The sequence below is a fragment of the Monodon monoceros genome, unplaced genomic scaffold (genome assembly GCF_005190385.1).
Source record: "Monodon monoceros isolate NGI ecotype Baffin Bay Population unplaced genomic scaffold, NGI_Narwhal_1 Super_Scaffold_11, whole genome shotgun sequence".
Lineage (NCBI taxonomy): Eukaryota > Metazoa > Chordata > Mammalia > Artiodactyla > Monodontidae > Monodon > Monodon monoceros.
The window spans coordinates 66,071,573-66,083,847 of NW_021703767.1; the positions used below are offsets into that span (position 1 = coordinate 66,071,573).

General features: G+C 39.3%; 1 protein-coding gene across 2 annotated transcripts in view; it reads right to left on the minus strand.

Annotated features, from left to right (window-relative positions):
* The window catches only part of GPR156 (G protein-coupled receptor 156), a 94,023-nt gene that overhangs the window by 52,590 nt on the left and 29,158 nt on the right, over window positions 1-12,275 (minus strand). For both annotated transcript variants that reach the window (XM_029215493.1, XM_029215491.1), the window contains exons 2-3: window positions 7,562-8,039; window positions 7,210-7,346 (exon numbers count right to left, since the gene is read on the minus strand). In XM_029215493.1, coding sequence (XP_029071326.1) covers window positions 7,210-7,346; window positions 7,562-7,657 — 233 coding nt within the window. In that variant the 5' untranslated portion in view covers window positions 7,658-8,039. The remainder of the gene's footprint in view (window positions 1-7,209; window positions 7,347-7,561; window positions 8,040-12,275) is intronic.

Sequence of the window (12,275 nt, forward strand, 5' to 3'; positions counted from 1 at the left end):
AACCCCAGCTACTGGGGATTATTGTGGGAATGCTACTTTCAATTCTGAGAAGTAACAATATGTAAATAACTACCATCTAAATCATTATCACAAATGGCAGTGAGATAAGGTCTTAGAATAAAAGATAGTCCTTTAATTGAACAAGTTTATCTTCATGCAAAACTTATGACATTGCCCTTGTTTTGTGCATTTCAGAGGAGGCACCAGGAGAGCCTCGCTTTTGACATGAAAGGTCTACTTTGCTCCAAGAGTTAATTTGGTCCTTATTAAACTGCATGAGGAATCTAGGAAAAAAGAGTGCATTCTCCCATATCAGTCATTAATACCTAGCACACTTCACAGATGGGTTTTAGGTCACCTAGCAGGGCCCTTTGGAAAAGGACACCAAATATGGTATACTTTTTCACTCATGAGAACCTTCTCAAAAAAATAAGAATGTTTATGGACTACATTTTTAATAGCTTTAATGAGTGTAACTGACATACAATAAACTGTATGATTTTTGAGGATTATATGATTTATTAAGTTTTGATATATGTATATACCTGTGAAATATTCGCCACAATGAAGGTAATGAACCATCACCCCCAAAAGTTTCCACATGCCCCTTGGTCATCCCTCCTTCCTGCTCTTCTGTGTTACCCCCGACCTGCAGGCAACCACTCATCTGATCTCTATCACTACAGATTAGTTAACAATAGATTAATTTTCTAGAATTTGTATAATTGGTATTATATAGTATACAATCTTTCTTGCCTGTCTTCCTTCACTCAGCATAATTATTTTGATATCCATCCATGTTGTTCCAAATATTAATAATTATTTTAATGTTGAGTAGTATTTCATTGTACGGATATGCCAAAATTTGTTTATCCATTCACTTGTTGATGGATACTTTTTATTTGCAGTTTTTGGCTATTACAAATAAAACTGTTATGAACATGGTATACAAGTATGGTATACGTATAGCTTAATTTCTCTGGGTAAAAACCTGAGAGCAGAATGACTGGATCATATGGTAGCCATATGTTGAACTTTTAAAGAAACATTCAGGCGGTTTTCCAAAGTGGTTGTACCATATTACATTCCCACCAGCAGTATATGCCAATTTAGCCAGTCTTTTAAAATTTCAACCATTCTAATAGGTGTGTAGTGGTATTTCATTGTGGTTTTAATATGCATTTCCCTATGACGAATGGTGTTGACTATCTTTTCACATGTTTATTTGCCATCCATATATCTTCTGTGGTGAAGTGTCTGTTCAAACCTTTCACTCATTTTTTTGTTGTTGTTGGATTGCTTCTTTTATTATCAATTTTTAGTATTATTTATATATTCTGGATACAAGTTGTTTATCAGATACATGACTTGCAGATATTTTCTTCCAGTATGTGGCTTTCTTTTCATTTTCTTAAGTTTCTCTTTAGAAGAGAAGATGCTTCTAATTTTGATGAAGTTCAACTCATCAATGCTTTGTTTTATGGATTTTACTTTTATTGTTGTACCTAATAAATCTTTGCTTATTATAAGGTCACAAAATTGTTATACTATGCTTTCTTTGAGAAGTTTTACAGTTTTAGATTTTTTTAGATTTAATAGATAGGTCTATGATCCATTTTCAGTTAATTTCTAAACATGGCACAAGATGTAGATCAAAGTTCATTTCTGCATATGGGTATCCAATTGTTCCAGCACCATTTGTTGAAAAGACTGACTGTCCCTTCTCCACTGAATTGCCTTTGCACCTTTGTTGAAAAGCAGTTTCCCATATATGCATAGGTTTATTTCTGGATTCTATCTGTTCTGTTGATGTATATGTCTATCTTTACCCAATACCAAACTGTCTTCATTACTGTAGCTTTGTAACATCTTGAAAACAGGTGGTCCTAGTCCTCCAACTTTATTCTTCTTTAAAGTTGTTTTGGCTCTTCTAGGTGCTTCATATTTCCATGTGAATCATAGAACCAGCTTGTCAATTTATACAAAAAAAGGCCAGCTGAATTGTGACTGTGATTGGGTTTAGTCTATAGATCAATAAGGGGAGAATTAACAACATTGAGTCTTCTAACCCATGAACACAATATGTCTCCATTTATTTAGAATTTCTTTAATATCTCTCAGCAATGTTTTGCAGTTTTCAGTGCACAAGTATTTCACATTGTTGGTTAGATTTATCCCTAAATATTTCATATTTTTTATGCTACTGTAAATGGCATTACTTTTAATTTCACTTTTCAATTGTTTTTACTATATAGAAATACGGTTTTGTACATTGATCTTGTACCCTGCAAACTTGTTAAACTAATTTATTAGTTCTAATTGTTTTTTTTTAAAAATAGATTCCATTGAATTTTCTATATAGATCAGGTGACCTCAAGGTAAGCCATTTTAGTTCTTCCTTTCTAAGTCAGGTGACTTTTATTTCTCTTTGCATTGGCTAAAACCTTCACTGTTGAATAGAACTGGTGAGAGCAGACATCTTACTTCTGGTCACAATGGGAAAGCATTTAGTCTTCTACCATTAAAAATGGTAGGGAAGGGGCTTCCCTGGTGGTGCAGTGGTTGAGAGTCCTCCTGCTGATGCAGGGGACACGGGTTCGTGCCCTGGTCCGGGAAGATCCCACATGCTGCGGAGCGGCTAGGCCCGTGAGCCATGGCTCGGAGCCCGGAGCCTGTGCTCCACAACGGGAGAGGCCACAACGGTGAGAGCCCCGCGCACCGCAAAAAAAAAAAAAAAAAAAAATGGTAGGGAAGGCAGCTATGCTCACCACTATACCACCAACGCACACCAAACATAAAATAGATAGCTAGTGGGAAGCAGCCACATAGCACAGGGAGATCAGCTTGGTGCTTTGTGACCACCTAGAGGGGTGGGATAGGGAGGGTGGGAGAGAGGGAGACGCAAGAGGGAAGAGATATGGGGATATATGTATATGTGTAGCTGATTCACTTTGTTATAAAGCAGAAACTAACACACCATTGTAAAGCAATTATACTCCAATAAAGATGTTAAAAAAATGGTAGGGAGTTCTTTTCTATTTTACTTTGTTGAGATTTTATCAGGAATGGATGTTGAACCTTGTCATATGCTCTTTCTATGCCTATTAAGATGATCATATGGTTTTCTTTTTTAGTTGGTAAACATGGTGTATTATATTGATTGATATATGGATGTTAAAACAACTTTGCATTCCTGGAATAAACTTCACTTTGTCATGATGAATTATCCTTTTGATATTGGTTGTACTCAATTTGTTAAAATTTTGTTTAGAATTTTGAATCTATGTTCATGAGCCTATAGTTTTTTTCTCTTCTAAATTCTTTGTTTCCTAACTCATTAGAGTAAGTTAGGAAATGCTTCCTTATTTTCAGTTTCTTAGAAGACTTTGTGTAGAACTAATAACATTTCTACAATACAGGCACAGTTTAGCAGGGTGCCTCTAGCTCAGGGTCTCTCACAAGTATACCCCTTGGTGAGCCACGGCTGCAGTCCTCCAAGGCTTGACTGGGGGAAAATCTGCTTTTTTCCTGCTCTTAGCAGGACTCAGAAGATCTATTTTGAAGCTCACTGACATGGCTGTTAATAAGCCTCAGGTCCTTGATGGCCACAGACTGGAAACATCAGCTCCTGGCCATGTGGGCCTCGCTGCAGGGCAGCTCACAAAATGGAAGGTGGCATCCCTCAGAGTGAGTAAGTGAAAGAGTGAGAGGGATCCAAGTTGGAAGCCATAGTCTTTTTGTAACCTTATCCCAAGTGACTAATAAGCAAATCAGTCAGTCTAGCCCATACTCAAGGAGAAGAGATTTCACAATATTGTGACTACCAGGAGGTAGGACTTATTGGAGAACATTTTAGAGACTGCCTACCAAAGTTGTTCATGATATTAACTTATTTTCCTTCTAATACTTATAGAATCTTTAGTGATGACAGCTCTCTCTCCCTTACTTGGGTAGTTATATATTCTCCTTTTTTTTCCTGGTCACTTGGTCTAGAAGTTGGTCAATCTTATTGATCTTCATAAAGATTTTGGTTTTGCTGTTTTTATCTGTTGCTTTTCTGTTTTTCATTTTATAAGTTTCCACTTTGATTTTTATTATTCCTTTCTTCTGTTTATTTGGGGACTCATCTGCTCTTGTTTCCTGTTTTGTAAGGTGGATCTTTCTTCTTTATAATATGGAGTTTAGTGCTCTAATTTCCCCTGAAGTACTGCTTTAATGGCATCCAAAATTTTTTGATATATTGTGTTTTCACCTTCATTCAGTTGAAAATACTTCCTAGTTTCCCTTCTGATTTCTTCTTTGACCATGGGTTATTTTAAAGTGTTCTATTTAGTTTCCAAATATTTCAGAATTTTCCAGAGATCTCTCTGTTATGGATTTCTAATTTAATTCCATTCTGGTCAGAGAACATACTTTGTATAATTTGAATCCTTTTAAATTTAATAAGATCTTCTCTATGGCCCAGAAGATGATCTATCTTGGTAAATGTTCTGTGTGTACTTGAAAAGAATGTGTATTCTGCTGCTGTTGGGTGTAGGATTATACAAATGTCAATTAGGTCAAGTTGGTTGATGGAGTTGTTCAAGTCTTCTGTATCTTTACTGATTTTCCCTTGTAGACTACATTTTAAAATGTTATCAAAAATGCAGTATTGGTGACTGAACTTGAACATTGCTACATTATTTTTATTTTATTAAAATGTTTTTCTTACTCTGGCACACACATGCATGTGTGTGCACACACAGAGTCACATTCACAAATTTAGAGACCACAGAACTGGAGTGAAATGAGGCATCTAACTGTGATGCTGCACCTTTGAACAAATTTTACTATTTAAGAAAGCACTTTTGAAACTGGGTTATTTTATGTTTCCTTGTCTGACCTTGTAAGCTACTTAACTGCAAAATGTGTTTTTACTCACAGTGCCTCTTAATATGTTATTTTTTATGCCAAGTCATGCTCCCACTGCAAGCAAGACAAGGAACAAAGTCTTTAGTAGAATGAAACAAATATAGGTGCTTCTACTATAACACTGTTTACAAGTGTTCAGACATATAAATGCTTTTTAAAAAACCTCGCATTCTACAAAATTGTGGATAAAAGTAATGGCTTATGGGAAAAATAATGTGGGGCTATAACATATGAAACACATTTAACTTTGTAACCAGAATACTAATAAAAAATAATAATTATCTCAATTAAAATACTAGTACTCAGTAAATGTCCACTACCACTTGTACCCAGGATCACAGCTGATTTTTACAGTCTTAAATCTGCAAAACATAGGTCCTTAAGGGCATTCACCTCCAATAGATAACATTGTCATCAAAATCTAATTTGGATCTCTGTTTTCTTCAGCAATCAATTGTTTTTAAATACGAGGGAAATGTCTTCTTCATGTCTTCATCTACTCCTGCAACTTCATCAGATAGCGTCACATTGTAGGTAGAATACCAGTTCTTGAAGCCATTAAACCAGCTACTGCTTGCACTGCTATCACAGTATTCTTAGCTTAAGGCTTCCTTCTTTAACTGTAAGAAAGCTTGCCCCTGGATGCTTTAAACTATTGATTAGCTGGGGGAAAAATTACATATGAACCAATGATGTTATTTTCTTATTTGCCAATTGGGTACTAACTTGCATTATAGAAATGTGTTGTAACTGAAAATAGTATACTCCATAGTTTTCTAACCTTGGAATGTGTGATTTTCCTAGTCATTTTCTTGGCAGCAGCTACTGCTGGGATTTAAATCTCCTTACTCCCAGGATCACTGAAAACATATTTACTGAGCACTTACTACGTTCCAGTCTGTTCTAAATGCTGCAAACAGTGGTGAGCATGACAGACAAGGTCCTTGTGTTCACAGACTTTACATTCTGGTGGGGGATGCAGACAATAAACAGGTAAATCAATAAATATGGTATTATCAGAGAGTGATACTTGCTATGAAGAAAATAAAACAGGGTGATGGGATATGGCATGAGATGCAGGGGGCTGGGTGGCCATTCTGTAGAGACGCTACCTTAGATAGGATGATCAGGGAAATCCTCCCTGAAGAGATGACAATTGAGACAAGACCTATCAGATGAGAAGGAACTAGTCATGGGACGATCTGGAGAAGACTGTCAGGCAGTGGGAACAGTAAAGTGACAGTAAATCAAAGGCCTTAAGACGGGAGTGGGCTTAGTGTATTTGAGGAACAGAATGAAAAGTGGCTGGGGAAGCTTCAGGGGTGCACCCAGGGCCAAGTGCCACTCCTCACTGCCATGCTGAGGTTGACCCAGCAGATCAAGCCACTGCTGCCTAACAGTTCCATGTCCTCCAAGCCTCAGATGGCCAGTGGCACCCCAAAATGCCTGCAGACAAATCCAACTGACTGACCCTCATCTGAGTGCCAAACCCAGGCAACGGAACATAATACACTTGATCGCCACAAAGTGTCAGGCTGCTGTGGGGACAGGCGAGTTTGGCATCTCTGAAGGGGTTGTTGAAATCTGACATGGGCTGCATCCAGAAATCACCTGTAGACCAGGGAGAGAACGCTGGAGCAGGGCTTCTCAGGAGGGAGCCTGGGATAGCTGGGGCAGGAGGATGGCACAGAGTGGGAGAGATGGGGTGGGCCTTGAGGGAAGGACTGGATACCAGTGAAGGAAAGATTCTGCAAGTCCCTTCAGAAAAAAAGCCATCACTTTGTTTCTTTTGTCAGTCCTGGGTGCCATATGCCCTTACGTGGATGAGCCAGTGACTTTCCAACCAGTCACAATTGCCTAGCAGAATAGCCAGGTAGTGGGGCTTCACTATTTTTACGGAAACCTTAGCTTACCCAGACTGGTTCCAATTGTGCTGCCATAAACTTTAATGTTGCTTTGGAATATTTCTCTACGTGCTCTCTATTTTTAATACAAATACCTCGTCTTCTCAGAAAGATCTCACCATCCTTTATGAGGAGAGACTCCTTCATTCTCTTCTTTGTATATTCTTGTAGTAGTTAGCACAAGAGTGGGCCAGACCTTCCTCCTTCTCAAGAGGGAATTGTACTGCAAAGCCAGGCCTCCTTCAGGGACAGCTTCTCACATAGTTTAATGCCACAGTAGAACACAAGCTTTGCTGATACCAGCCAGCAGCTCGTGCTGCCAAAATGACACTAACACTCTGGGTTTCATGTTTCAGGCAACGAGATATGAGAAACTAGGCATGGGGCTGCTTACCTGTTCTTCCTGCAGCGAATTGTGAAGCCAAGAAAGAAGGCTATCAGCAGAAGTCCACAGCTGAGGAAAGTCCAAACAACACCCAAGAGGGCAGGAGATAATGAAGAAATGGTCTTACTGCTGTGGTGGGAAGAGGTCTGAGAACAGAATGAAGAGAAGCTGTTAGGAATGAAGGCTCTTCTATAGATCAAACGTGAACTGCCCCCATCACCCCCAGAGCTGGGACATAATGTCCTGCGTAAGCATTTCCTCCTTGTACTTCTCCCCCCTCCACCGCCACTACCATCATCAACAATAATAACAACAACGTGTACATCTAAGCAGCCCTGACACCCCATGGCTGCTCACTTACAATTGTTGTCCTGCAGAGATCATGAAGGGGTCTCCGCTCCAGCTCCTGGCCAGGAAAACCATCACACAATTCAGAGCAGTTTATTTCAGGCTCCATGTCATCATATGCCCCTCTTGGTATGTGCTTATTCACAGTCTTGGTTACCCACCAGTAGATAACCAGAAGATCTTTGAGTAAAACAGAAGAGCAACTCAAATCTTTTCTTCAGAGGTGCCATTTTGAAGCTGGCTCCTGGTGCAGAATCTGGGACGAACAATCCATTCAGGTGGAAGTGGAGAGTTATTTCACTAAGCTCCTTCATCAGACACCCTCCAGGCTCTCCTCGTCCCCTGCTGCCAGGGCAGACCATGTGAGTCAAGAGTGGGCATCTTAGTAACCACGAAGTCACACACTGCGATGATTCTGGCTTGCCACCAGATGGCAGTCGCTGCTCCAAGTACTCTCACACAGGTCTCAAAGGAGAAGAAAGCAATTAAGCCTGTTAAAAAACAAATGTTATTTATATATAACACACACAAATAAACACAAACACACACATATATGTAAATGGCTTATTACAGAGGTTTAAAATATTTTACACATTTTAACTATATATTTTTATTATATGTAGTTATATACATTATATATAACAAAGGTTTAAAATATAGTATATATTTAAATAAATATATTTCAAAACCTCTTTAATAAACAATACTTTAAAAACAAAGACAAAGCATACCTAACAATTTATTATTATACAGCTCTACAGTCCCTCTTCTGATCCCTTTTATGGTCCAGCACTACAAGAATTTTAGTTTCAATATGTGAACACATCTTCTTTTTTTCCCTAGTGGAAACCCCCCCTGCCCTTCAAAGATCTTTCTATGCAACGTAGGGATTAAGCTCTGTCTGATCCTGGGTGGTGGTAGGCTCAGGTGCCCCATACTGTCTGCATACATTGTCTGTTGGTTGGTCCTGTTCACTCCTGTTAGCTCAGTGAAGGGAGGAACATTCTATGCCCAGTCAGCTGGGATCTCAAAAGGATATGCAAGCCCTTTGCCAAGAGTTTTCTGTTTGTTTATTTTTTAACTGTTAGACTACTAGAAGTGGGATAGGCTACTCAGGTAATAGGGAGAGAAACTGAGGGTTCTAAGAATTCCCACAGAGTGAGCAAGTGGCCAGAGGATGGTGTTATTTCTCTCAGAAGATGATTGCAATATGAATACTGTGATCTAAAAAAAAGCTCTACCTTGCAGAACAAAAGAAGAAATGCTCAAAAGTAGAGAGGCTTAAATTAACTCCAGCAGAAAAGGCAGACATGTCCCCAATACTTTGAAGCAATCTACCCCGTAACAGAGAAACAGATTTGAAATTTTACCAGTGGGAATTTAAAAAAGGATGCCACTTCTGCTTTGTGTTTCTGAAACAGCTTAGCACAGTTTTCTTTTATTGTGGAGGAAACTTGGAAGAGGAAAAAAATCAATTATTATTATTCCAATGGCCACTGAATACAGGACTTGTGTTTAAGTCAGAACAATAGTGACTGGTGTAGAATGCCATCTTTGGATTCTGCATGCTTAGACAGGAACAATATAGCACCAGGTGCTGCCCATATATTGGCCTCTCATATCTTCCTGAATTATTTACCAGGCTCATTACAATGAAATCCCAAGAGAACTAAAAGCCACTACCTCCTGTCAAGACATTTAAATTCTTGTGAAGTCTGATCAGATTACTGAATGCAAAATTAAGGAGTAAATATAAAAATCTGACTATTTGCATCTTAATTTAGTTGAAAATTTAATTGCTAAAAAGATAATTTTTTTTTTCTTAAAAGTTAGACATCCCCTATTGTGCTTTCTAGCATAGAGCAATACTGGAAGCCACAGGGAGGACTATATGATGGACTGAAAAATATATTTTTCCTATATTGCCCTTTTAATCATACTGGCAAATAAGTACACTTACATTTAAACCATTATTAAGTCCCTGTCTGTGTATCCTTACATCATATAGATGTGTGTGTGTATATATGTAAAACCTCATTTTGTTCTCACAACTGTGTCATGTGAGGTAAACAAGACATCTCCTCATTTTCACATAAGAAAACTGAAGAGCAGAAAAGTGAAGAATCTTGCTCCAAATCTGCAGAGGCGGGACTCAAATCCAGGAGTTTAACTGAAAGGTCAATGTCCTCCCAGTTAATACCCTGCATGGGGTAGACACCCTGGACTGACCTCACCCCAAGAAGACACCAATGGCCTGTTAGGTTTCTTCATGTTTAGTTCCCAGAGCTTCACATCTATGGGATCTCTGGAGTGTGGCCCACAACAGTATGTCTATATCAGTAACTCTCAACTGGGGCAATTTTGCACATCCAGAGGACATTTGGCAGTGTCTGGACACATTGTGGTTGTCAAAACTGAGAGGAAGGTGCTACTGACATGTGGTAGGTAGAGGCCAGGGATGCTGTTAAACATCCTGCAATTCACAGAATGGTCCAAATAACAAAGACTTATCCAGCCCCAAATGTCACTAATGCTAAGGTAGAGAAACCCAGTTCAACACTGTGGATTTCAGAAGGGCTAACAACCTTAAGCCCAAATCATCTTTGGGAGATTCTGTGAACATGATAGGATTGTCCAGCTGAACATAAATTTCTGAGTACATTCTAAAGGTCACCTTGGACAGACTGAACTCACTGGCATGGAACTTTGAATGCTTAGGCACCCCTCCAGTCCATGGATATCCAGTGTAGGAACTTTATAAACCATGATACTAGGCTCTTCCACGGGGCAGGCATTCAATTATAACATTAGCACACATTTACAGAGATTCACACATGAAGAAGTGGTGAAACATGTGAATGGCTTAGTTATTGAGAGGACAGAGTTGAATGATTTCAAAAAGTATTGAGTGATTGGGAAAGTGGGTGGGAAGTAGTGTGTCAGAGGGGATAATAGTGAGGCATTTGACCATAAGATAGATACAGAATCCAAGGCACAAAGAGAAAGGCCTGCCAGGCTCCTCCAAGAGCAATTCCCGCCCCCACCAAAGTCTATAGAGGTCAACTGTCTAGTCCACAGACAGTAGCAGGCCCAAGAAGATGAAATGGTAGGGTTTACAATTTATTTGACAGAATCCTGCCCGGTGATTAGGATCAGCAAAACAGATACTGCATCAACTACACTGTTCCAAAGAGCAAGATGGTCCTTTACAGGTTCACAACTCTCAACAGCCCCCATATCTTTCCACAAAAATCTACCCTATTCTTCTACACATTATTTCTGGCTATTGAAAAGCTAGTCCTACAATTACTGTCTTTTAAAAATTTGTTTTGTAGTTGGTACAACTTCTGCTTCTGTTCATGAAGAATTAACTGCTACTGGAATTGCCGTCCTGCTGTAAACACTTCGAAAACCAGACAAAATATACAAAGCAACTCTTACCAGATATTGGATAACAGATTTCACAGGACTTTGGAAAACAAATGAGGTGAACCTACAGTTGACTGACAGAGATAGAGTGAAATATAAATAAATAAATATATCCTTCCAGTGACAATAATTGATCCCAAGTTACTGCCTGAAGGCAGTTCCCAGGCCACAGCACAAAGAGGGAAACCCAAAGAGAGCCTAGAAGTCTTGCTGAGGTAAGGAGAACAGATTGCAGTTTAGGGACATCAGGCAAACAAATTTGTGAGGCAGAGTAATGAAGAAGATGGAGATGCCAAGAAAGAGAGTGCTTTGGAAACCTGCAGGGGATCCTCTCAGTCTTTTTCTGAGTATTGATCTAGGCATGAGTGAGAAGAAACTACTTGAAGTGAAAGAAATAACCACTGGTAGGCAGTAGCTGAACATTTCCTGGAGTTCACACAGGGTTGGGAATACTTTGTGTTCCCACCAGCCAGAGTGGAGAGACCTCATAATATACAGGACATTGGATACAATTCTCAGAAAAAAATGGGACTAAATAAACCCTAGACTAGAAACTATTCTGGACCTTCCCTAATAATGCTCAAAAGTAAGCCTTAAAAGGATCAGATTGATCCACAAAAAGCTTAACTGCATTCCAGAACAAAATACAATGTTGGTTCAAGGAATACAAGAGCCAGCACTCAACAACATAAAATTCAAAATGTCCATCATCAATAAAAAATTACCAGGCATGCAAAGAAGCAAGAAATAAGACCTATAACAATACACTTTAAAAATTCAATAAAAACATACAGAGGGACTTCCCTGACAATCCAGAGGTTAGGACACCGCACTTCCACGGCAGAGGGCATAGATTTGATCCCTGGTCAGGGAATTAGGATCCTGCATCCTGTGCAGCGCAGCCAAAAAATAGAAAAAAAATACAGAAAAAATTTTTTTCTTTTGCGGTACGCGGGCCTCACTGTTGTGGCCTCTCCTGTTGCGGAGCACAGGCTCCGGACGTGCAGGCTCAGCGGCCATGGCTCACCAGCCCAGCCGCTCCACGGCATGTGGGATCTTCCTGGACCAGGGCATGAACCCGCGTCCCCTGCATCGGCAGGCAGACTCTCAACCAGTAGCGCCACCAGGGAAGCCCACATAAGGACTTTAAAACAACCATTATAAATATGCTCAAAGATATAAAACAGAACATAAACAAAATGAAAGGAGAAATGGAGAACATATTTTAAAAACCCAAACAGAATTCTAGAGATTAAAATGCAATTACAAAATTAAAAATATAGTAGATTAGACACTCC